Genomic DNA, 27,309 nt, shown 5'->3' with positions numbered 1-27,309 from the left:
ACCTGAGCAGGCCACAGGTGACAAATATATACAGCAGTGTTTATTACGACCATTAATCCTGTACAACCAAAATAGTTTATGGAGAGTGAGCTGGATTCTGTTCCTTCTGATGCCTCATCAACAGCATTGCTTACTAAGCACCAATCAGTTACATCTATGCAATGGCAACCAAAGGCAATGGGGTTGTGTACGTGTGACAAGCAGAACCTATTGTTGAAAAGGTCAGAGAAGGAAACACCAGAGCTTGACTCTCAGAGTCCTGATTGAGCTTACTGGGCTAGAAGCTAGAAAAAAATCCAAATTTTTTACTTGTAAAAAGCTGAGCACTTTTATTGTAGAAATGATTCAAGAGGCAAAAAACACAGAACTTTACAATGCCATTTTTCAGAGCAGAATTGGAGGGGAATCTTCATACTCTATGTAATAAGTGCATACAGTGTTTGAGAACTGTGGTTCATTCATATCCATCTTCGGGAGTTATTACAGCTATGGTAATGGAAGATCGTGTGTCTGAAAGCTTTGTAAATGTACGGATTCTGGGTACAAATGAACCCACCGCTTCTCCAAGCCTGTTGAGGAGCACGGTTTAAGTCTCCAATGCATGTCCACTGATCTTCATATCTCCAGGAAACACACCATTTAGAGTGATCATAATAGGAACTGAAAGTGGAATTCCATGGTGTCTTAATGAGGTTTATGTTGTAGACATGGTGTTGGAGAGAGCAGTTTGACGGAAGCTCCTGTCCATCATGCTGCCAGGATTCTGCTAACAAATCTGTCTGCAACTGTTGAGCCATCCAGGCTACGTAGATATCTGTGTAATTTTAGGAGATGTGGGAAAATAATCTTTAACAAAGACTTTCTTTCTCCAAGACATTAAATTAGTTATAAGAGCTAAATAAGCGTTAAGAAAACTGAACAAAAGTACAGTTTGAAACAGTCTGACTAATATTTCCTTCCCTCTCATTTGCTCAGCTCTCAATCTCTTAGTTTTTGTGATGTCATTAGTCCTCCAGCCACCTTACAGTCTTCCAGAGAAGAGACAACCTGAATCTCTAATGCAGGCCTGCACAACTCGTAAAGCAGTGAGGGCCACATTACTCCAAAGAAAACAGCCGAGGGCCGAAACCTCCCGGCCCCGCAGAAACACCCCGCCCAAGGGCCGTCCAGCCCTGCAGAAACAAACCCTCCTTCTCCAGTGCCGCCCCACCAAAACAGCTGTGGGCCAAAAAGGAAGGTTGGGGGTGGGGAGGTGATACTTTATTTTAAATCAGCCGGGGGCTCCCAGCTGAAGAGGTGGCTGGGAGCCCTCAGGGTCAAATTAAAGGGCTCGGGGCTCCGGCGGCTGGGGGAACCAGGCAGGGCCGGCTCTAGGTTTTTTGCTGTACCAAGCAAAAAAATATTTGGCTGCCCCCCGTCCCAGCCCTGGGCTCCCCCCACCAGTGCCTCCCCCCCACACACACCTCCTGCCTCCCCAGCCCTGGGTCACTGGTAACGCTCCCAGGGCAGGTCATTCAGCAGGAATTTTGGATGTGCACAAAACACAGACAGGATTGGTTCCCATATGGTTACAGAGCTCCAGTAAAGTGGAACAATTTTCAGCTTGTGTGATTGGAGGATATCTGGATGCATATTATAAGACTGTCCTCCATAAATGAGGAAAAGTTGAGGTGCCTTTATTATTCTTTTGTTCCACTCTTTCTTTCTATGGGGAATTTGCCAATGCAATATCACTGGTTTCCTTTTAAACAAACAAAAAGGCAATGGCTGTTGAAAATAGCAATTCCAGTGCTAATAAGCATTTCTTGCTCAATTTTATCCTACTTTTTCTACAGCAAGTTACAGTGGATCAGTATATTTGATTTGGGAGAAATGAAGTAACAGCTGCCCAAACTGAGCTTGAGCACTCCTGAATTTTGAGGTGTTCAAATCTGGAAGGCAGGTGCTGGGGGTGGGGGCCCTGTGGGCTCCACGGGGGAGCATGGCAGCAATGTGCCTGGAGCTGCATGGAGCCAGACACGCTGGTCTGAGTGGCACGGTAAGGGGGCTGGGGGTTGGAGAAGGGGTAGGGGGTTCCAGGGGGCAGTCAAGGGACAGGGAGCAGGGGTGGTTGGATGGGGCAGAGGTTCAGGGGGGAAGTCAGGGGACAGGCAGCAGTAGGATAGGCATGGGAGTCCCAGGGGTTTATCAGGGGACAGGTAGGGGGTGGGGTCCTGGAGGAAAGTTGGGGGGGTCTCAGGAGGGGGCAGTTGGGGACAAGCAGAAGGGAGGCTTAGATAGGGGCTGGGGTCCCAAGGGGCAGTTGGGGCAGGGGTCTTGGGAGGGGGCAATCAGGGGACAAGGAGCAGCGGCATTTAGATAGGGGGTGGGGTCCTGCGGGGCAGTTAGGGGCAGGAGTCCCGGGAGAGGGGTATCAGGGGACAAGGACCAGCGGTGTTAGATAGGGGGTGGGAGCCCTGGGGGGCAGTTGGGGCAGGGGTCTGGGGAGGGGACAAACAGTGGCGGCGTGCCGGGATTCAAACGTCTCTGGGCTGCCCGCAGCCGTGGGGAGCCCTGAGCCCTTTAAATCCCAGCCGCGGCTGGGAATCTCTGTGGGCAGCCCAGAGCCCTCTGACTTCCCCCGGCTGAGATTTAAAGGGCTCAGGGCTCCCCGCGGCTGCCGGCAGCCCAGAGCCCTCTGACTCCCAGCCGCGGCTGGGATTTAAAGGGCTCTGCGCTCCTTGCGGCTGCAGGCAGCCCAGAGCCCTCTGACTCCTGGCCGTGGCTGGGATTTAAAGGGCTCTGGGCTCCCCGCCGCTGCGGGCAACCCAGTGCCCTCTGACTCCCAGCCGCGGCTGAGATTTAACGGGCTCTGGGCTCCCCGCCACTGCGGACAGCCCAGAGCCTTTTGATTCCCTGCCGCGGCTGGGATTTAAAGGGCTCTGTGCTCCCCGCGGCTGCGGGCAGCCCAGAGCCCTCTGATTCCCAGCCGCGGCTGAGATTCAAAAGGCTCTGGGGTGCCCGCATAGCGCCGTGTGCGGGGGATTTAGAATCCCTTCGTGGGCTGAACAGTGAGGGTCCGCGGGCCGTATGTTGTGCGGGCCTGCTCTAATGCAAGGAATAAGCAGGAAAAAGCAAGCAACCAACCAAACACTGAAAAATAAATCTTTCATACCTTCTTTTTACATGCTGAAGCAGCAAAAGAGAAATACACAAGCCCATTTTTTCCTATGAGTAGTAAAAGTAGAGTCGTTTTTAGAAGATCCCTATACTGAACACCTTACAATACAAAGTGCTATGCAGCTTTTATCTTTGCTCTGAATATCTTGCTACTAGTATATCTCCTATTTTGTGTATTTGTTAGTGGTTTCCAAAAGTGTCAGTATTATGATGTAACAATGTTCCCTACCGTCTGTTATGTTCCTGTCTGTGGTTGTACTTCTCTGTTTCCCTTCAAGAAAATGCTTTGTTCATTTCCCAAGAGCGTGTATTTGATAAGGATAGTTTTTCTTACCATCAACAAAAAAGCGTGATTTAGCAAAGTGGAGGAAGTTTTCTCCCTGGGCTGACTGGAGTTTGGAGAGGTGGCGCCAAGGGATTAGAGGCAGTGCAGAACCTACACAAAGCTTTTGCAGATTTGGGAGGTCAGGGTGAAAGATGTCAGGGATGGAACAGCTGTAGATGTTTGGATTGTAGCATAACAACTGTTTGTCTGAACAAAACCAAAGACATTAACAAGTACAAGATTAGGACTTATTAAAGATAAGCAATTAAGTTCCTAAAGTAGGTTCTCATCTGACAAGTAATTATATAAATGTGGTGCCTTTTCACTCCTCACATCCTCTCTCTTTAATATGTTCAAGGTCAGATTTACTGACTTTAGTGAAAAAACTATTTCTACTGCTTTTTATTCCTATGAACCCTGCCAATTCAACACAGCTGATAGTGTAAGCTGGGTTCTATTTCCTCTTGTGCATCACTGACAGAATGGTGAGTGAAGGCCTCAGTCCTGCAGACACTTCACACACACACAGTCCCATTGGAAGCAAGTCACATGTGTAAGCACAGGCATGTCTGCGGGATTAGGATCTAAGTTCCAATCAGTTACACCTGTGAAACCCCTTTCCCAGCAATAGGGCTGCAGAAGGGTCACTGAGGGTAGATCCACAAAAAGATGTAGGTGTCTAACTAAGATATAGGTGTCTAACATGCTGGCCGCTGCTTCCCACAGCTCCCATTGGCCAGAAACGGTGAACTGTGGCCACTAGGAGCTGCAGGTGGCCGTGCCTGAGGATGGTCAGTGTAAACAAACTGTCTTGAGGCCTGTCAGTGGATTACCCTGACAGGCCGTGTGCAGCCTGCAGCTGCAGGTTGCCCACCATCGCTATGGGTATCTGGGCTAGATGTTTCTTAGACCCTCCTGTTGAAGTTTGTACAAAATACTTACATATACATTGGGCCAGAGAAAAAGTGAGAATGACTCTATGGCCCAGTGGTTAGGGCACTCACTTGGGAGATTGAGGTTCCAGTCCCTGCTTCGGTGACACTGGGCTTAAGGGCACCATCAGTGGTTTTTGAAAGAAAAGACTAACCTGGTTTAGGCACCTAACTCTAGGAGAGTGAATCCCATGTAGCAGGATGCGCCTCCTGTTAGCTGCCTAGCTCTCTTTGAGGAACAGGGCATAAGCCCCGCCCATGTCCTCAGCGTTTCCTATTTGCTAATTTAGATGTGAATCCCATTCTTAGGTGCCTCTCTCTCTCCCAGGCATTGTACAGGGGCACCTAACTCAGGGCCGTGGATTCCAATAACTGGCAGGGCACCTAAAATTCAGGGCATTGGGACACTGAGTTTCTGTCCACCTTTGTGGACCCTTCTGCAGTCCTATTGCTGGGGAAAGGGTTTCACAGGTGTAACTGATTGGAACTTATACTGTGATCCAGGGATGTAAAGTGGCATGCAGGATCTTTATCACTGAAGATGTGTGAGCAGGAAAGAACAGAACTTGACTTTCAGAGTCCAGGTTGAGTTTGCAGGGCTAGTAATTCAGTGAGACATCTCTTGACTCATAAACTGTGCACACATGATATGAAAAGCATTGAGGGACAATGAACATTGCATCCCACAATGCTTTTTACAGTCACTTTTCAGAGCAGAATTATATTCTGAGGTGCATGCCAGTATTTCTGAATCAGGTGTTCAAGAGATTTATTTCCATTTGTTTTTAGTATTGATATTTTATGTGACAAAAGATACTTGTATAAATTTCTATCTACCCACCCCTGCTATTACTACATGCCATATTTTACCCGAAGAAGAGCTCGATGTAGGTCGAAAGCTTGTCTCTTTCATCAACAGAAGTTGGTTCAATAAAAGAAATTACCTCACCCACCTTGTTTCTCTAATACCTTGCAACCAACACGACTACAACAACATTGCAAACATACTTCTGATGTGTCAGTGCTATTACTCCAACTCCAGCAATGCCCATTTGATGTTATCAGAGTATTTTAAATCATGAAGAAAGTTTAAATTATTATTAATAATGACAATTATGCACTTTTACAAAGCTTTACATTTTCAAAGTCCTTTACACACAAACTGATTAAGGAAGAGCTTGCCATACCTATTTCTGCAAACTGGTTATATCTGAATGTTATACAGATGGCCATCTGTGCATTTTGCTTTCCGGTTGGTGGATATCCATAACCCTCCTCAGGAAATGGAGGGAACAGAGGGATGCTGTGAATCCCCCAGAGACCTTGTGATTTGTCCAAGAGCAGAAATCCTGTCAAAGTACAGTTATTGCAGATAAATTAAGAAACCCATCCAGGAAATACATAAGAACATTGTACTATTCTAATACCAGAGGGCAATACAATTCAAACTGGATGGTACTGTCCTATTTTAACTTTCTTTATGCTAATATTATATATTACCTTAATAGATAATAAATCAACAACAACGACACTTTTCACACCTAAGGTGCCTCCCATTCAAAGATCTGTAAATTTTTCACAAATATTAATGCATTCATCCTCATACCTCTTTTTGATGTAAGTATTAGACTCATTTTATAAATGTGGACTCTGAGGCATAGAGAGGGTAAATGACTTGACCATGGTGTCCCAGAAAGTTTATGGCTAAGCTAGAAATACAACCCAGCTATTTTAGTTTTCTTTGTATTGTCTTTCTACAGCATATTGTTTTCAAAGGATCCCAAAGCATTTTACAAACTATAAATACAGGAATCAGTTTGTCTACCACCAAAGTGCAGCCATCTCTATGGAACAGAATCACCGATTCATGACAATGCTACATGACATGCTAGGAAAGAAAGTGATTAATAAACTCTCCAGTGGAACCTGACTGGAGCTGACCCCCTACTTTGGGAAAAGTACCATGGGATCTTTAATGAGCGCAAAGGCCAACACCTCCTTTTTACTTCCCATCTAAATTATATTTAGAAATCTAACAGCATAAGAATAATGGCTTTGACTCTGTCTCCACACCATAGCACCTGATCCTCAGCCAGCCTGATAGGGATTCATCATGTAAGAGAAAACTCACCCTGTCAACATGGTGTCCACCACCACTGAGCAAATCCCCTCCCAAGCGTGGCTTAGAGGAGGCAGCAGGTGGGGGGAAATGGCTCTCACAGCAGGCATACTGCCATGGAGGTAGAGAAGAGACAAGGTTTCCAGGGACCTTATCACATCTGCAATCCAAAGATTTAGGGGGTCAAAGACTCTGCTCATTCTACAGGGACTCTGGCCAGATCTGGCCCCCTCCCCCTTGGAACAATTAGAAATTCACTGAGTCCCCAATTCAGAAACCACATAAGCATGTTTAACTTTAAGCATGTGCTTAAGTCCCAGTGACTTCAGTGGGACTTAAGCACATGCTTAAGTCATTTCCTGAATTGTAGGCTCAGTTCCTTACCCGCTATGTAATTTTCTATCTGTAGAGCAGAATTTGGGGGTTTGTATTTCTCATTCTGTCAGGTAGGATAGTTGAAAAGCTGTTGCTGTCCCAGCCAGTGTTTCTGGCAACACTGGCTGCAACTGGGCACAGGGCAGAGTGTGGCTTTCTACTTGCAAAAAAGTGAGGAATGTTAATTTCAGTGCCAGTGAGAAGGGTGTAAGAGCACTGAAGACGTGGAGCTGCTCTATAGCACAGATGCCATGAAGGGAAATCCAAAAAATGTAGATACAGCATTGGCATGTGTTAATATTACCTACACGACAAACCTTTCCACTCAAACTGCTCTTTCGCTTTGGCTCAAACAGGGGTTCCATTTTCAATATATAGAGATAGATAAAGACAGAAATTCTCATCCATAAAGAAAAAAGCAAAGAACAGTACTATAGGACTATCTCTGTACCTTTAGTGTGTCCTTGTTTCCAGCTGTAATGCTTTGAGTGAGGAACATCATCATTGTATATCACATAGGCAGTGCTGTCATTCTGCAGAGAAATATCCAATTAGTGAAACATTAAATTCAAAGAAAGGAAAGTACTTTTATTTGTAACAGAATAAAGAACTTCAGAGATGGAAAACTTCGGGACAAATTCTCCTCTCACCTGGCTGCAACTGCATTGATTTGAATGGGGTTAGCACTGGAGTAAATTAGAACAGAATACAGTTTTGAGATTTCAATTCTTTCACGTAATATGAAGTGCAACGAAAAATGCATGTTCTCCTGAACAATAGAAGAGGCCTTCCCAGAGAGATGGCTAGGTGAGATATGTGCAATAACACGATTTGTAAGGGCTTTATTGGGCAACAACCTGCAGTGCACTTTTTCTTTTGCAGTCTGTTGTTGATTTACAACCACATGTTGAGAAAATGTTTGTCAAATGCTTGTTTAGGAAATGCAGACGTGCCAACTGTTCTTCTTTAGGAGGACCAGTTCCTAATGTTATATTATATTAGTCGCATGCATATTCCAGCCTGTCCTTCCTAAAAGCGCTCTTTGCCTAATCCAGTGGTTCTCAAATGACGGCCCACAGTCCGTTTGCGGCACAATCAGCACATAGCTGCAGCCCATGTGACATCCTCAGGGCTATACAGGTAGTATATACTATGCAGATGTGGCCCATATAACACATAGAGAATTCCATATGCAGACCACAATGGTAAATAGATTGAGAACCACTGGCCTAATCATTTTCAGTAGAGTTTAGAGTTCTCCCCAAGTCTTGGCACACTGAAAGATTAGCTACTATTGGCTACAGTGTGGGATTGTAAACAGCATCTTCCACTTACTGAGCACAAGGATAATGCAAATATTTGATTAGCTTCTTGAAATCTCTCCCATACACAAATTCAAATAAACTAAATATGTTAAAATAATGTTACAGTTCTAACCTGAACCCACAAGGAAAATGAAAAGACATAGCCAAGATTAACATTCAACGTCTAATTCACCTCTTTGTGACCCAAGATAGGGGAAAGTGATGGTACATTCTCTAGATTATGTACAGTTGTGAAGTTACTCAGAACTGTAGAGCTAAGAACCACTGTGCTCAGAACAGTAAGGAGGAAAATTTACATATTAGATTATATGGACAGCAAAGAATAGTTACACACATAAAGCTCAATTCTGCCAACTGTATTCAGGCTGATCTTGATTCTCCACTTCCTTGTATAGTCATTTATATCTGTGTATAGTGGGTGTAAAATGTTTGGCTCTAATACCATTTTCAACCACTTTGCACAAGTCTAAATGACTATGCAATGTGCGGAGTGGAATACCAGGCCCATCAAATAGTATGTTGTATTGTGGGTAGTCATATTGATTTCAGTGGAAGTACATGAAGATTCAAATACTGCTCAGCATGAGTAAGGATGACAAGACAGGGCCCATAGGGACAATGTAAAAATCTGACTTTTGAATATTTTTTCTATTGGCAATATATTATTTAGCATAATACTTTATTATTTGTATTGCGGTAGCACCTAGGAGCCCATCATGGACAAGGAATCCATTGCACTAGATGCTGTACAAATACATGTCAAAAAGACTTTTCCTGCCTGGGACTGAGGTCCCAGGGGAGCCAGCTGAGGTCACTCAATTAGGGTTAACTGCAAAGAATGGGGCAAACAATCCTCAAAGCTGGTGGATATTCCAATACTTAGATCATAGAATTATAGAATATCAGGGTTGGAAGGGACCTCAGGAGGTCATCTAGTCCAACCCCCTGCTCAAAGCAGGACCAATTTCCAACTAAATCATCCCAGCCAGGGCTTTGTCAAGCCTGACCTAAAAAACCTCTAAGGAAGGAGATTCCACCACCTCCCTAGGTAACCCATTCCAGTGCTTCACTACCCTCCTAGTGAAAAAGTTTTTCCTTATATCCAACCTAACCCTCCCTCAATGCAACTTGAGACCTTTACTCCTGATCTGTCATCTGCTACCACTGAGAACAGTCTAGGTCCATCCTCTTTGGAACTCCCTTCCAGGTAGTTGAAAGCAGCTATCAAATCCCCCCTCATTCTTCTCTTCTGCAGACTAAACAATCCCAGTTCCCTCAGCCTCTCCTCATAAGTCATGTGCTCCTGTCCCCTAATCATTTTTTTACCCTCCGCTGGACTCTCTTCAATTTTTCCACATCCTTCTTGCAGTGTGGGGCCCAAAACTGGACACAGTACTCCAGATGAGGCCTCACCAATGTCAAATAGAGGGGAATGATCACGTCCCTTGATCTGCTGGCAATGCCCCTACTTATACAGCCCAAAATGCCGTTAGCCTTCTTGGCAATAAGGGCACACTGTTGACTCATATCCAGCTTCTTGTCCACTGTAACCCCTAGGTCCGTTTCTGCAGAACTGCCTAGCCATTCGATCCCTAGTCTGTAGCAGTGCATGGGATTCTTCCGTCCTAAGTGCAGGACTCTGCACTTGTCCTTGTTGAAGCTCATCAGGTTTCTTTTGGCCCAATCCTCTAATTTGTCTAGATTTACCAAGCCAGCTCAAATTAGCTTCTGCTATACCTCACTGGTTACTCAGAAATCCATAACACAGTTCCCTTATAGTAACCCAGCCTCAGGCCTCCACCTAGTTTCCCAAGTCAGATATAATGAAGATTAATAAAAATCTTATTTAATCATATAGAAGGAAAGGTTCTACCAATCCCAAAGGATCAGACACATTACCTCCCAGGTTAATGAATATTCCAGATATTACCCAAATACACATTTACAGCCAATTCTTATTAACTAAACTAAAATGTATTAAAAAAGAAAAGAGAGAGAGTATGGTTAAAAGATCAATATACATACAGACATGAGTTCAATTCTTGAGGTTCAGATTCATAGCAGAGATGGTGAACTTTGTAGCTGCAAAGAGTTCTTTTAGAATTTAGTCCATAGGTTATTGTCCAATGTCCAATATCATATTCAGGGTGTACCAGCTTAACCGGGATCTCAATCTTGTGACTCAAACTTCCCCTGATGAAGCTTAACCAGATCTGAGATAAAAAGGACTGGGACCTTTTATACAGTTTTCTAGCAGCCACTTGACCATACAGTCCTGGGTAAACAATAGGCTTTTGATGCAACTTTCTGTTCCCTAAGCACCACCAGTAATTAGTTACACAAATTAACATAGAGCAATTTATCCATTAGTCAGTCTATCACAGACTTCAAAGACACATATAGACAATGACATTATTTCACCCAAGATTCATCTAAATGTTAATATTCCCTTTTAATCTCTGAATTAATAATTATAGTGACAGACAGGAACTGTCTGTTTACATGGCTAATGTTTATGAGTACACACAGACAATTAGTATCATGTCTAACTTCTAACAATATAGGTTTGCATTTCAAAGTTCTAGCCAATCTAACATTGAATGGCCCTCATTACCATTTGCATACTTTCTAACGTGACTTTAAAGGTTGGCTTTGAGTCATTCAGCCTGCAAGATGTTTAATCCTTTCTGGCCATCTTTGTAGAAGATTTGTTGCAATTATATAACAGTGGTAGCAATAATGATTTGCATGATTATATTTTAATTAAACAACATCACACTGCCCCAAAGCTTACAGTCTAAGGAATCCTTAGCAATTTTTAAACTGTGTGAAAGGTTTTACAACTGAGAACTCACTCAAATACATAGGGCCTTCCAGTAAACCTGCAAGCAATCTGCCCTCCTCCATGAACGTTTGCAGACCTATGTTGGTGCAGATCAGTCAGTGTATTCCTCTTTTTATTAAAATAAGATGTTTTAGTTGAACCTCATCAATCAGGTCACACGATGGTTATATACACTTATTTTGGCTCAGTCACTGGTTTCATTTCATTTACATTTTAGAAGTATTTTTAAAACTAAAATATAAAGAAAATGTGTTACAAATGATAATGAAATATGCCTTGCCTTGGATTTATAAGCTTCATAAAGTTGGTTTAATGTTTGCCCCAGGGCACTTTGTGTCATATTGATCAGGAATTTACTCAATTGCCAAGCTTGCGTCAAAGAATCCATGTACATGTACTCCAGCCCAGTCCCGGGACTCGCTTTTCTTATATACTTTGGTAACTTGTAAAGAAGAAACCTGCAACAATGAAGGATTATTAGTAATTATAAATCATTCTGTTGGGATGGATAAGCCATAGCCCCTTCTGCCTTGTGCCACATGAGAGCTTTGAGTCAGCAGGGCCTCCCACAGAGAGAACTGTATCCATGAAAATAAACTTCAACTGAAAACATTTTAAAAGTATGTTCCAAAAATATATAAGATAGAAACATATCCACAGCATGAGTCAGTGTTCCGGGATTGCCATTGTGGATGGCAGCCCTACGCAGCTTTGTTTCAGAGGAAACAAAAGTCTTAGGCAACACTCAGCTCTAATGTAAGTGGGTGTAATTCCATTGAAATTAAGGGAGTTAAATCCACTTACAGTGGTGGGCCTGACTTTGGCCCTTAGTATTCTAGACACCCTGAAGCACGTCCATTGCTATGTAGAATACTTTGCAGTGCAATTCTACACTGAAAAATGACACTGTCTTATTCAACAATTCTGCTGTCTGTGTCACAGCTGCTGACAGAAAATCTTTTTTATTGCTTTTTACATCTGTTAGCCCTTCAGAGCCCTAACACAGCTAAAACAGAATGAGCTAGATTCTATTCCTCCTTGTGGTTCAGCAACAGAATCGTTCAGTAAGTTTCAATCAGTTACACCTCTGAAAACGTGCAGAAGGCAATAGGGGTTTCACAGATGTTGCTAGGAGTCTAGGGCTATGTCTACACTTGCAGAGTTTTTGCGCTGTAAATTTCACCAGTGACAGGGACCCAGTGAAAGTAAAGCGCTGGTTTGTGTACTCACTTAATTCCTCAGGTGTCAGGGAGTGTTTACATTAGCAGCACTTCCATTGCTGATGAGAGCAGCGCTGTAGGGCAGCTATCCCAAAGTGCAGCTCTCTCCAGTTTTGTGGGAAGGAGATGTGTGTGATCGCAGGGCATCCTGGGTCCCTGCACAGCCTCCTCTCCCCAAACACTGATCAGCTCCAGTAGCTCAGCATTGCGCCAAGCAGGGGATCATTTGGTCTCTGGAGCAGGCATTGTCACCTGGCCAGATAAGTGAGCACTTGCCAAGAAAACAGGAAGGGGAGTTTCAAAGTTCCCGGGGCTTTACAGCGGGAGGAGTGGACATCTGTTTACCTGGCATCAGAGCTGCTGGCCAGAGTGATCACCTAGGCACTGTGGGATATCCTCCGGAGGCTAAAAGCTGTGTAAACAGGATGAACGTGTCCTCACTTGCACATCACCACAAAAGCATCACCAGTAAGGGCTGTACACCTCTCGTGGAGGTGGTTTTCTTTTTTGTGGTAAAACTTCCGAGTTCATTCAAATGAATGAAGATGAGGCACATTCTGCCCTCATAAAAGATTACTGATTCTACAATCCTTTGCGCAGATTAAACTCTTACTGAGTACAGGGCGAGTTTTACATGAGTAAAGATTACAAGATGAGTTCCTAAATGTAATGTAAATACCTGGAGTCATTTGACAACTTATTCCCTTGATACAGAGTTTATTCCAGATGAGTTTTGGGAATATAATTGTTGCCATAGTAAATCAGACAAGTAATCAATCTAGTTTAGTATGAAATGCTGCAGAGGAAGCTGCAAGAATGCCAATAATAAGCAACTATGGAATATTGTAGAATGAAACCAAAGAATATTAAGTACTCAGTTCAGCCTGCTGCTAACTGAATACTGTAATTAGAATTCAGTGCAATCTGTTTTATAGCATGCAATTGTCTTTTGTGCAATAGGAAGTTTTATGCAACAGTTTCACTTCTGCTCCTCATTGCTACTTCAGACCACAGAAAATCGGAATCAAGTAACCCTTGAATATTTTTTTAGCAACAGGCCTGAATTACCAAAAAAGTGAAGCATGTGGCCTTCTTGATCAAGTAGCCGTACTTTGAAAGATATTTCCCACTTTTTACCCCTTAAAAACTTGATTCTATGTATCTTGGGAACCAATCTTATAAACTGATCTACATGGTTCACATCGAAGCAGGAGTCCACCTGCACAGGTCATTTTGCAGGGTTGGGGCCTTAGCTACCTGTCTCTGAACATTTGAAATGTCTTAAATAGTCATAGACTCATTGCATTGCCAATGCCCATGATTGTGTAATATAAACAATATAATTGAACAGCAAAAATGTACAGGCCTAAGGGATATGATGTCTCATAAATCTTTCATAACAAGCAGAGTAGAGGAATTTCCCTGAGCATTAGTGATCAGTAAGTTCATGTGTTTTGCCATTATATTATGATGAAATATGTTCTTCTTTTAGCCCTAAGACATGTACAAATTCTACGCTGAAGGGATTGAAAAGTGATGTGGTCTTTACCCCGTCGACAGGCTGTGCTAAGGATCTGACCCAGCAAACATTCATTATTATTTTTATTATTGTAGCACCTAGGACAAGATCCTATTGTGCTAAGCAGTGTGCAGTCACAGAACAAAGACAGTCTTACGAACTATAAAGTATTGACTTCAATGGCACTAGTCACGTGACTAAAGTAAAGCATGCGCTCAACGAGTGTTCGCAGAATCAGGGCCTAATTTTCCAAGTATGTAACTTGTATCCAGATTGATCATTGGGATAATCTGTAAGAAATGACTGTTTTCTTTTTAAAATTGGTTGATGTTTATCTTTGGTGATCAGTGTTTCTAACAGCACCTGTTCCATTGCTAAAACCTGTGATTAGATTTACGAATAATAATAATAATAGTTAACACTTTTCATGGTCAAGGTGCATTATCTGATCAATCAGTTTAGTGATTTAATACTGTAAGCACACTGCTGCCAGTTCTAGTGCTGGCATTTCTGGAGACTGACAGCCCCACATGACCTACAGACCCAGAAGATGATACCCTCTCTTTAATCACAGAACAGCACTTTCCCACACTCTGCTTGCCAATACGCTCAGTCTGGACCCATCTGGAGCGGGTTCAGTTTTATTTTTCAAACAATTCAAGGAAGGGGGTCAATTCACGCCAATGTTTTGTTATGATACCGACACCTTATGAGGACTGGCCTAAGACTGAGATAATAACAAAGACTCCCAACTTTTCAACCATGCTTCCTAGCCGGAGCCAGCTCCAGCTTTTTTGCTGCCCCAAGCGGTGAAGAGAAACAAACAAACAAAAAGGCCGCAATCGGCAGCACTTCAGCGGCAGCTCTACCGTGCCGCTTCATTCTTCGGAGGCAATTCAGCGTCTAGTCCTTCCCTCCGAGAGGGTCTGAGGGACCTGCCGCCAAATTACCACCGAAGACCCGGCCGTGCCACCCCGTTGCTGCGCTGGTGCCTGGAGCTGGCCCTGTTCCTAGCAGTGAAAAGTCACTTTCGCAACAACTCACTGTAACCTGGATGCTACCAATGCTGATTTAAATGCACCTACCTCCTGGAGGTTTGCCATAAGAACACAGCTTGCATGCTCACTTTGATCACAGGAAATTAGGGGGTTTTTTTGTCAACCAACGATCATTTTGCAGTTAGTCATAATGCAATGATGGATTAGTTACAATGAAATTCAATTAGATTTCAGTAATCTACATTTCACTCACCAGCCATGGTTCAATGGCTACCTCCAAAGTAGAAGAGACTGAGACACAAATTCATATGCATTACAGTTCTCTGATCCATCTACTTAATGATTTTACATTCCAAAACTTCTCCATACATGTTCTTTACCTACCAATCAACCGGGTCACCATCTTCACTTTTGCAGGAAATTTCAGCTGCCCACAGGGACCTGATGGAACTAAATAACAGCAAAAAAACACAACTCCATAAAGGTCCTGCAGTCATTTCTGGTCTCAGCTCTACAGAATGAGCAAACATCAGATTTTAAAAGGAGAAGTTGTTTTGTGAAGTGCATTTCTCTTGTCTGATTTAGTTTCCACCTCATCAGCTCTCAACACAATGTTTCACAGCCATAAAAACGCATTTCCCGACCAGCTGCAGTGCTGCAAAGCACGGAGTGTTCTTGTGAGATGCTAAGCTACTGGGTCATTCTCTTTTCAAGTACTGTTTCTTCATACAGAACATTGGCTCTCTCATCTGGTACACAAATGTGGATAATCTATTTAATATTTTGAAGAAATTGTTAGGTTTGGCTGATCTTTCCTATTGTGAATCTTTTTTGCATTTGATTGGACTGGACCCCTTGGATTTTGTAGCCCTGAACTTTGGTAAAAGTATGAATTCAGTTCTGGATCTGAACTTTGGAACTTGGGCCCTTCTTAAATTTTCTGGTGGAGTCTTTTGTATGACAAAGCCAACACTGTTCTCATACCTGTCTGAAAGTACCTTTGTGGTGGGACAGCTGTGCACTTTTTCGGAATATGGTAAATAATAATAATACTTAGCTCTTATATAGTTCTTTTAATCAGTAGATCTCAAAGAGCTTTAAAAAGAAATATTGTTACAGCCCTTTTACTTTCATCAGCTATCCTTTTGCTCTACCAATTTCATATAGTCTAATTATGCCACACTGTGGACCAAATTCTCAGTCTCATTAATGAAACCTCATCTTTAGCCTTCTTCAGATCTTATTGTTCAATCAGACCAGCCACCAGTAGTGTTTTGACATTATATCTTCTAACAGTCAAGTTCTAGTAGTGGATTTTTTCAGTCCATTGATTCTTGCTTGCCCTGCCCTTTTCTTGGGGTGAGTGTTACTATACTACAACACAGGAACTACACCACCATTGCTATGCTGGCATAAACCCATAGTGTAGATGCAGCCTAGACCAATGGAAGGGGTTTTTCCATCCCTGTAGGAACACTACTCTCAGAACAAAGTCTAAATCAATAGAAGCACTTTTCTTTAGACAAAGCTGCTAATTGGGGGTTAGTTGTGCTTACAGTGGTCAAGGGTGTGGTATTGTCAACCTAACTTTTAAATATAGATCAAGCCTCAAGGATAAGAGTCCCTGATAAATGCAACTCTTTAGTTATTGTCACCTACTGTGCATGCTGATTAGGTGTATAGAATGACATAGTCAGAATTCAGTGACATCCTCATCATCCACAAAATCCATTTTCATCCAAAACATTTACAGTAATCAGGACAAACTGTGCATGTTGTATTCTGTATGCCAGTGTACATTATCATGTTATTTATCTTCTTAGATCAAAACTAGAGAACAATGTATCCTGGGTATCTGCAAACACTTTATTTCATCATTTTGTTATGTGGTAAATGTCAAGAAATATCATGTCAGCGTCTAGAAAAGGTATATAAAAAGACTAGTATAATGCAGCATATTTATTCTGGATAAATTTGTTTCTTTCTCAGTTTATTTTTTAAAAGTCACACTACAATGCACTGCAGTTTTATTTACAAATGTATATTTAATTTATAGAATGCTGTTCCCCATCTCCATTAATTTATCTTTGTTCCTGAAGGAATTAACTTTTGTGAAGTCAAACAGAGTCAGTATGTTGAGCAAATTATAAATCATTTTCCAGCAGCATCATTACTACTTCCTTAATGTCTCTACTGATTAAAGACAAAGACGGGTTTAGAATGGTTACAGGAGTTAAAGCATTTAGAACACAATCTTAGGTTCACCAGAGCTCTAAAACAAAGTAGGAGCACTCAACGTTTTTCATACAAGTCTGATTTTGCATTCTTGACTACTAGATTATGAGTGAACAAGTAATGCGGGATCCAGCTTTTATATTTGTATAGTTTTCCGAAACACAAAACAATTACAATTGTACACAAAGCACTACTACTATAGATACACAAAATGTAACTGTCTTCTGAAAATGACCTGCTCAGATTAATACATTGTAGTATAGCCTATGATTATTAGTATTACTGTAACAGTAATTACACTTCCAAAGACATTTAAGTCCAACTGCCCAGTTTACACCAATACTGCAAAACCCAGGGGCATGCCTGGGCTTTATTTCTAACAAGATGCAATTTCAATATTACAAATCAGGCCAGAAGGACCTCATCCTAACCTCTAAAATTTCACCCATATCTTCATGCAAGCAATTTTTTGTGTGTAAACACTCAAATGTGTTTGTGTAAATTCTGCATTCCTTGCATAACCAAAACTCACATTGACTTCAGTGAGAGTTTTGGGGTGCTCAAGAAATGCAGAATTTCAGGCTACATTTACATATGTAAATTAGGGTGTTAATTGTCTAGCTACCAATTTAAAAATATATATTCCAATTAGGGCTGTCAAGCGATTAAAAAAATTAGTCGCGATTAATCATGCGATTAAAAAATTAATCGTGATTAACTGAGCTTTTAAACAATAATACAAAGTGTACAGTGCTCACTTTATATTATTATGTCCCTTTATCACTCACCATTCCAGAGGACATGCGTCCATGCTGCTGATGGGTTCTGCTCGATAATGATCCAAAGCAGTGCAGACTGATGCATGTTCATTTTCATCGTCTGAGTCAGATGCCACCAGCAGAAGGTTGATTTTCTTTTTTGGTGGTTTAGGTTCTGTAGTTTCCACATTGGAGTGTTGCTCTTTTAAGATTTCTGAAAGCATGTTCCACACCTCATCCCTCGGATTTTGTACTGCACTTCTGATTCTTGAACCTTGAGTTGAATGCAGTAGCTATTTTTAGAAATCTCACATTGGTACCTTTTTTTCCATTTTGTCAAATCTGCTGTGAAAGTGTTCTTAAAATGAACATGTTCTGGGTTATCATCCAAATATTTGTGCTAACACATGAAACATATGGCAGAATGCGGGTAAAACAGAGCAGGTGATATACAATTCTCCCTCAAGGAGTTCAGTCATAATTTTAATTAATTCATTATCTTTTTAACGAGCATCATATTCATGGAAGAATGTCCTCTGGAATGGTGGCCGAAGCATGAAGGGGCTTACGAATATTTAGCATCTCTGGCACGTAAATACCTTGCAACGCCGGCTACAAAAGTGCCATGTGAATGCCTGTTCTCACTTTCTCACATTATAAATAAGAAGCAGGCAGCAGTATCGCCTGTAAATGTAAACAGACTTTTTTGTCTTAGCAATTGGCCGAACAAAAAGTAGGACCGAGTGACCTTGTAGTCTACAGTTTTACATTGTTTCATATTTGAGTGCAGCTATGTAACAAAAAATATCTACATTTGTAAGTTACACTTTCACAGTAATGAGATTGTACTACAATACTTGTATGAGGTGAATTGAAAAATACTATTTCTTTTATCATTTTTTACAGTGCAAATATTTGTAATAAAAATAATAATATAAAGTGAGCACTGTACACTTTGTACTCTGTGTTGTACAGTAACTCCTCACTTAAGGTCGTCCCAGTTAACGTTGTTTCGTTGTTTCATGGCTGATCAATTACAGAACATGCTCGTTTCAAGTTGTGTAATGCTCCCTTCTAACGTTGTTTGGCAGCTGCCCGCTTTGTCTACTGTTTGCAAGAAGAGCAGCCCATTGCAGCTAGCTGGTGGGGGCTTCGAACTAGGGTGGACCAGCAGCCCCCCCATCAGCTCCCCGCTCCTCTAAGTTCCCTGTGCAGCAGCTGCCCAGCAGGCTACCAATTGCAGCTATCCCTCCCCCTACTGCCATGTGCTGCTCCTGCCCTCTGCCTTGGAGCTGCTCCCCAAGACTCCTGCTTGCTGTGCGGGGGGGGGAGGGAAGGAAGAGGGGGGCTAATGTCAGGGTGTCCCCCTCCCCCCTGCTCCTGCACCCCGCTTACCATACCCCATCTTCCATAGAGCAGGGAGGACACACCAGGGCTCAGAAGGGAGGGAGCTTGCAGTAGCTGAGGTCTCAGCAAGCTGATCTAATTAACAAGGCAGTGTACTTAAAGGGGAAATGCGCATATCTCCCTCCATTCTGCTGCCTTGTAGAGTGAGAGAGTTAACCCTTGAGGGCTCAGCCAATTGCTAGTTCATCATTTAGCAGTAAGGGAAATATCCCACCCTCTGACTTCTCCACCTCAACCAAGCTTCAAAATCATCATCACTGTAAATATTAAATTGTTTGTTTAAAACTTATACTGTGTGTGTGTGTATATATATAATATAGTCTTTTGTGTGGTGAAAAAAATTTCCCTGGAACCTAACCCCCTCATTTACATTAATTCTTATGGGGAAATTGGATTAGCTTAACATCGTTTTGCTTAAAGTCACATTTTTCAGGAACATAACTACAACGTTAAGTGAGGAGTTACTGTAATAGAAATCAATGTATTTGAAAATGTAGAAAAACATCCAAAATGTTTAATACATTTCAACTGGTATTCTATTTTTTTAACAGTGTGATTAATCATGATTAATTTTTTTGAGTTAATCATGTGAGTTAACTATGATTAATCGACAGCCCTAATTACAATTCATTGCTGTGACTGCCAACAAGAGTGCCCGTTAGATCCAAATGTGTTGGTGTTTTATGTGACGGGGTATGTAACTATTGGGAATTGGACTGAGATCACTACAGTGTTAAGCACAATGGGACTAGAAGTCCTAGGCAATGCTGCCATGCAAACAACAACAAAAAACTCATTAGCTACTGAACAGCCAACAGATAGTAACAACTTTTAATTGCTACTGATTAAGTCTGGGTTCAAACTCATAACCTAAAGATTAAAGACTTTATAGTGAATTACTAATCCTATTATGCATCCAGTCTATTGCCTCATTTGCAGTCTTCTTAGAACTGGAAGGGACCTCTTTGGGTTATCTAGCATGTCCCCTTGTATCTTAACAGGATCAGTTTCATTTGTGGACAGCTCTAAAAGGCTCATTCGGATTGTGTTTCTCATATTTCTACCAGTAGAAAAGGCAGAATCAGATAAAAATTTCTAGTGAATCTTGGCCTTGATTTTCTATAGAAAGAGATGTTTAAAATTCATAAAGACATTTAACTATTGCCACAAAGGAATCCTACAAAAAGTGGAAAGATGGACAAATTGCTAAGGATGAGTACAAAAGATTTGAATAGCAAGGAAGGCAGAAAGTCTAGGGCACAAAGTGAGTTACTCATAGCAAGGAATATAAAGGGCAATAAAAAGAGGTTCTGTAAATAACTTTTGAGCAAGAGAAAGATGAAGGAAAGTGTAAGTCCTCTACTTAATGGGGACAGAAGAACTAATAATGGATAACATCAAGAAGGCTTCAGTCTTCACTCTTTTGCTCCAGTCTCCAATAAAAAAGTAAATTGTAACAATATACTTAACACAGTTAATATTAACAACAAGAAGGAAGCCATACAAGTCAAAATAGGGAAAAAAGAGGTTAAAGACTGTTTAGAAATTAGATGTATTATAGTCATCAGGTCCTGATGACATTCATCGTAGGGTACTTAAGGAACTAATCAAAGTACTCTTGGAACTGTTAGCAATTACTGTTGAGAACTCATGGAGGACAGATGAAGCCCCAATGGACTGGAGGAGGGCAAATATAGAACCAGTCTTTAATAAGGGGAATAAAGAGAACCGTAGGGAACTACAGACAAGTCAGCTTAACTTCAATACCTGGAAAGATACGGAACAAATGACTAAACAATTGATTTGTAAGCATCTAGAAGATAATAGAGTTATAAGTAATAGCCAACATTGCTTTGTCAAGATGAATAATGCCAAACCAACCTAATTTCCATTTTTGACAGGGTTACTGGCCTAGTGGATAGGAGGGAAGTTGTAGATATGATATATCTTGATTTTAGCAAGGCTTTTGGCACAGTTCCATGGGACATTCTCATAAACAAACTAGGGAAATGTGGTCTAGATGAAATGATTATAAGGAGGATGCAAAACTGATTGAAAGACCATATTCAAAGAGTAGTTATCAATGGTTCACTGTCAAACTGGGAGGAGATATCTAGTCGGGCCTGTCTTGGGACCAATACTATTCAATATTTTCATTAATTACTCGGATAATGTAGAGGAAAGTATATTTATAAAATTTGTGGATGACACCAAACTGGGAGGGATTTCTGGCACTTTGGAGGACAGGATTAGGGTTCAAAATGACCTTGACAAATTGGAAAATTAGTCTGAAATCAATAAGTTGAAATTCATTAAAGACTAGTGCAAAGTACTACCACTCAGGAAGGAAAAGTCAAATGCACAACTAGAAACTGGGGAATAACTTGCTAAGCAGCAATACTGCAAAAAAGGGTTATAGTGGATCACAAATTGAATATGAGTCAAAAATATGATGCAATTGTGGAAAAGGCTAATGTCATATGGAGATATATCATTTTGCATGTAAGACACAGGAGGTAATTCTCTCAGTCTACTTGGCACAGGTGAGACCTCAGCTGGAGTACTGTGTTCAGTTCTGGGCACTGGACTTTAAGAAAATTGTGGAGAAACTGGAGAGCGTTCACAGAAGAGCAACAAAAATGATAAAAAGTTTAGAAAACTTGACCTATGAAGAAAGGTTAAAAAAAACTGGGAATTTTTAGTCTTGAGAAAAGAAGACTGAGGGAGGAACGTGCAAACAATCTTAATATATGCTAAGGGCTGTTATAAAGAGAACAGTGATCCATTGTTCCCAATGTCCACTGAAAGTGGAACAAGAAGTAAGGGGCTTAATCTGCAATAAGGTAGATGTAGGTTAGATATTAGGAAACAATTTTTTAACTATAGGGATAGTTAGGCACTGGAATAGGCTTCCAAGGGAGGTTGTGGAATCCACATCATTGGACGTGTTTAAGAATAGGTCAGAAAAATACCTGTCATGGATGGTCCAGGTATATGTGGTACAGGGGTGTGGACTAGATGACCTCTTGAAGTCCTTTCTAACACTACGATTTTGATTTTAATTTTTGGCGGCATGAACAGCATTGACTTTGGGTTCCTCGTCCTTCTGGGAAAATTCCTTTTTGAACTTCCTGGCAAAAGCTAAGAAAGAAACCTGAATGAAATTAAAGAAGATATATCATTTTCTGGAAAAGCTCCTGGTTTTAATACACTGATAGGATCTCACTTTTTCAATGTCTAAAGACTCATTACCACATGTATAAAAGCTAAAAATGTTAGCAAGCAAAACACATTTATCACAAGTCACCAGAATGCCGTACCTTTTATTGCCAGTCTCGCTATCATATAGCCCTTTAATAGTTCTTTGGGGCTTACTGCATAGGTGAGGAGTAACGCTAGAAAAGGTTTATAACGACTTCCTTTTTTTCTTGCAAGATAATTCTATCAAAATGTTCCTCCTACACAGCTTTGAAATTTACCTCTCAGTCAATGCTACATTTTACCTTTTCACTCTGCTAGTAAAAAAAGAGCTCTGTGAAAATTAATATAATCATAAGTTTATTTCATTGCCAACACATCAAATGTTAAAACGCACAAAGCTTTCATGAGCCAAAGGAAAGTCATGATTAAGTTAATTGATTCAACATTTAACAACTGATGGCATAAAATAGGGGATTTAATCTTTTAATAAACATTTCATAGATGCTGAGACAGCACTGTAATAAGTTTAAGACAATAGATAAGAAGATACGATAAGATAAGATAAAAGATAAAATAAAGAAATGCCCTGGGTAGCAAAGGAGCTGCTTAAAATCGAGGCAGTGATACTTGACAGTCAGGAACATAAACTAAAAGAATGGCCATACTGTGTCAAACCAAAGGTCAATCTAGCCCAGTATCCTGTCTTCCAGCAGTGGCCAATGCTAGGTGCCCCAGAGGGAATTAACGGAACAGGTAATCACCAAGTGATCCATCCCCTGACTCCCATTCCCAGTTTCTGGCAAACAGAGGCTAAGGACACCATCCCTGACTATTCTGGCTAATATCCATTGATGGGCCTATCCTCCATGAATTTATCTAGTTCTTTTTTTAACCTTGTTTTAGTCTTTGCCTTCAGCACATCCTCTGGCAAGAAGTTCCACAGGTTGACTGTGGGTTGTGTGAAGAAATGCTTCCTTTTGTTTGTTTTAAACCTGCTGACAATTAATTTCATTTGGTGACCCCTAGCTCTTGTGTTATGAGAAGGAGTAAATAACACTTCCTTATTTACTTTCTCCACGAGTCATGATTTTATAGACCTCTATCAGATCCCGCTTAAGTCGTCTCTTTTCCAAGCTGAAAAGTCCCAGTCTTATTAATCTCTCCTCATACAGAAGTCCTTCCATACCCCTATTCATTTTTGGTTGCCCTTTTCTGAATCTTTTCCAATTCCAATATATCTTTTTTGAGATGGGGGGACCACATCTGTACACACTATTCAAGATGTGGGCATACCATGGATTTATATAGAGGCAATATGATATTTTCTGTCTTATTATTTATCTCTTTCTTAATGATTCCCAACATTGTTTGCTTTTTTGACTGCCACTGCACACTGAGTGGATGTTTTCAGCGAACTATCCACAATGACTCCAAGATCTCTTTCTTGAGTGGTAAAAGCCAATTTAGACCCCATCATTTTATATGCTAGGAGTATGAAACTAGGAGTTTCATTGCTCATACCTGCAATGCATGACTATTTACATAGCACTGACTAAACTCCTTCAGTCCTGCCCATGCATTCACAAGGCTCTCCTTGGAAATATTATCCGAGGGCAGTCTTTTCTTTAGTTGCTCTGAAGTCCTGGTAAGAAATGAAGTAAATTATAGGAAATTATAGTTACAACTCCATAGACAAGTCTAAAACAGTAACAAAAATAATGCAAAGAATAAAAATTAGAATGTTATATGCAATATAAAATATGATTATTTCAGACGAGATAATCTGTTTTAATATACACAAAGTGGCCAATATTTCAAAAGTAAAAAATTCCATTACAGTCTTTTAAAAAAAAATTAATCTTACAAAGGCAAGAGCTACAACAGCTAAGAGATAGTGATTCGCACACAGGTTGACTTTCAGAGTCTATACAGAGCTGGAGTTAGGACTGTCCAAATACAGTTTTGAAAATCAATGACAGAATAAATATGAAACCTCATGATTAGAGCTAGTCAGGAAATTGGTTTTCTTCTAAAAAAAAAGTCAGATTTTTCTAAAAAAATGTATTTGGTTTTCTGCAAAAAAATTTCAACAAAAACAACATTTTATGTGGAAAGCAGACTTTTTTCATGAAAAATTTTGTTTTGTCAAAAATCCAATTTTCTATCAAAAAACAGTTTTGATGGAAAACCTTAAACCATCCCTATTCATGATGCCATTTTTACACAATCATTTTTCAGAATATAAGCTCCCTGGAAAGATTATATTCTGATTACCAGTCCCTTGAGCCATCCAGTCCCTACCAGCAGAAAGAAGTTTATCCGTGTCCGGTTTAGAAGAGTAAACTCCTTTTTGGACCTGTAGCGTCTCAGTTTTTGAGACATCTGGGTGTAGTTACATGGCTGATTCCACATGCTGTACATACATCGTATGGATATGTATGTGGGGCATGTGTTTCTCCAGTGCTTAGAAAATGAAATACTTCTCAATTGTCACTAGTGATAACTCTTAAGTATCTTAATAGAAAGATTTGTGACACATCAACCACCCATGCACCTGAAAGTTGCTGTCACCTGGGACCAAACGAAAAACTACCTTCTCTTGCTCAGAGAATAATCTTATTTCCATAGTGAAACAAAAGTTAATTTTCAGTTATCAGTGTAATCAAAAGGATTAGACATATGAAACTTCCCAGTGTGATCATCCAAAAAAGCTTCTCAAATAAAAAGTCCAGAAATCTCCTGGGTGATATTCATAGAATATCAGGGTTAGAAGGGACCTTAGGAGGTCATCTAGTCCAACCCGCTGCTCAAAGCAGGACCAATCCCCACACAGATTTTTACCCCAGTTCTCTAAATCGCCCCCTCAAGGATTGAACTCACAACCCTATGTCTAGCAGGCCAATGCGCAAACCACTGAGTTATCCCTCCCCTCAGAATACTATGATCCTCACAACACTACAGGGATCTGCAGTAGTAAGTTTTAGCTGTAGCACTAGAGGTGACGACTGAAAGTACCTACTGTCAACTTGAAGCTGTGGGTACAAAAACCAATATCTGCAAGTAGTCCAAATTGCAAGTGTTCATGTTGGCTACTTGCCATCCAAATGTAACACATGAGAACTCATACTGGAATAGATGTGAAAGAGGAACTTTTGACAGGGTTCTAGTCTATGTATAGTGTATTTCCTACAATACTACTTTCCATTCATAGGTAGGAAAAGCCCTCCTAATCACCCTCTTATGCCACATCACTAATGGCCAATTCAATTCCCATTGAAGTCAATGGGAGTCCTTCCACTGATTTCAGTGAGAGCTGAAACAAGTCCTAGCTCTTTCTAACAGGCTGATCTAAAAAGGTAAGGTGTGGAGTGCTCTCAACTTCCATTGACTTTAATAGGAGCTGGATTGGGAGTTTGCCACTCCTTAAAGGAGGGCTCAGCACCTTTTTAGGATTCAACTCTAACTTCTAATGTATAGAATTTGGTTCTCAATCACATATGTCTGTGTGCTTAATTTTTAAAAATACCTAGATATCACACAAATGCATAAAATTGCACCTTGGAGTGAATGCTCTATGGCTGGGCAATTGACATCAGCTTGCTTTTTGTTATGATTAAAACTGCCTTATTTAAATTCTCTGGGCCTAATTTTCACAGCTGCTGAGCACCCACAGCTCCCATTGACTTCAGCTGAAGTTGTGAATGTTCAAGCGTTTCTGAAAATAAGGCTCTGAGTGGTAGATTGTCAGTTGGTGTAAACTGGCGTAGCTCCAATGTGGAGTTGTGCCAATTTACACCAGCTGATGATCTGGACTGAGCAGTTTGTATTTGAATACAGAGCACCTCTGCAAAATATGAAGTTGCATCAGAATTGCTAAATGCTTTAAATAAATGCTTATTTGCAATATTATAGGGTTGGGAGATTGTCTGGGCAGGAAGGCAGGGGAAAGGGCTTAGTACCAACCCTGTGTACAATAAAATGTTTCGTCGGTAATTTTAGATCTTTAGTTTCAAACAATATTTTTAAGGGACACTGTTCACAAGAGTGTCCTTGAGGCATTTTCTGGGCCACCAGACTCTGGGGAATACTCACCCTCTCACCAGAAAACTGTCAATGATATTCAGATGCTCACTCTGGCGAGAGTTCCACAGGTATCTTTTTCACCATTTAATATTTAGCTCATGAAGCAAGTACAGTCGTGGGATCCATTGAGAAGTTCAGGCTGAGCCTATTTGTCTAGATAACCTAAGTAAAATATGAAACGGCCTGAAGAGGCAGCTAGCTGTTTGGGAAAAATGAGAATGCAGAGAAAATGCAAAACACTTCCTACAAAGATAATGGGAGTGAAGGGCATTCAGCACTTCACAGGAGTAGACTCAGAAACGAAAGGGAAGAATGCCACAGAATAATGTTCAAGTGTTTCTAAAACGGGTCTATTTTATCCTCTGCTGCACTCCCCTTCCTTTTGTGACCTTTCCATTGTTTTTCTTTACAACTGATGGAAACTTTATCAGACTGTCATGCTGGAAAGTAGTGGCACACCTATTTTATGGTTTCAGATACAGGAGACTGAAGTCATCTTGAACAACTTTTATTATGACATCATAGACCTGAAAAAACAGGGACTGACTAACAACAAGATGGTGAGGGAATTTTTAAAATATTAAATGCATGGGGTCATCTACAAAACACGACCCACTAGAAAAGGAACTGTAGCCAGGTAATTTAAATAGAGTAGACATAAAGGATTAATACTCACATTATGAGGGGAAGGGTGGGGAAAATGGAGTCTCTCTGTCTCTGTCCCACAAGGTTCAATCTTGCATGTAAGGGAGTTTGCCCGCATATAGAGGGCAGGATCACGCTCTTCATCTTCAAGGTGCTGTTGATA

General features: G+C 41.0%; 1 protein-coding gene across 2 annotated transcripts; it reads right to left on the bottom strand.

The window, feature by feature from the left end:
* Positions 1-315: 315 nt before the first annotated feature.
* DNASE2B (deoxyribonuclease 2 beta) lies at positions 316-26,949 on the bottom strand. Of its 2 annotated transcripts, XM_045028116.1 has the most exons (8): positions 26,511-26,949; positions 23,940-24,060; positions 15,202-15,267; positions 11,361-11,538; positions 7,362-7,443; positions 5,604-5,765; positions 3,494-3,691; positions 316-814 (listed from the first exon to the last, which is right to left on the bottom strand). In XM_045028116.1, exons 2-8 carry the CDS (start codon positions 23,948-23,950, stop codon positions 459-461), a joined length of 1,053 nt encoding a protein of 350 aa, XP_044884051.1. In that variant the 5' UTR covers positions 23,951-24,060; positions 26,511-26,949; the 3' UTR covers positions 316-458. The 2 variants fall into 2 exon arrangements, with proteins under 2 accessions (XP_044884051.1, XP_044884049.1); XM_045028114.1 differs by lacking the exons at positions 23,940-24,060; positions 26,511-26,949 and having other exon boundaries at positions 15,202-15,331.
* Positions 26,950-27,309: the final 360 nt, after the last annotated feature.

The sequence above is a fragment of the Mauremys mutica genome, chromosome 8 (genome assembly GCF_020497125.1).
Source record: "Mauremys mutica isolate MM-2020 ecotype Southern chromosome 8, ASM2049712v1, whole genome shotgun sequence".
In the NCBI taxonomy this organism is placed as follows: domain Eukaryota; kingdom Metazoa; phylum Chordata; order Testudines; family Geoemydidae; genus Mauremys; species Mauremys mutica.
The sequence above is the reverse complement of the archived record's forward strand: the minus strand, read 5'-3'. Positions and strand labels throughout refer to the sequence as shown.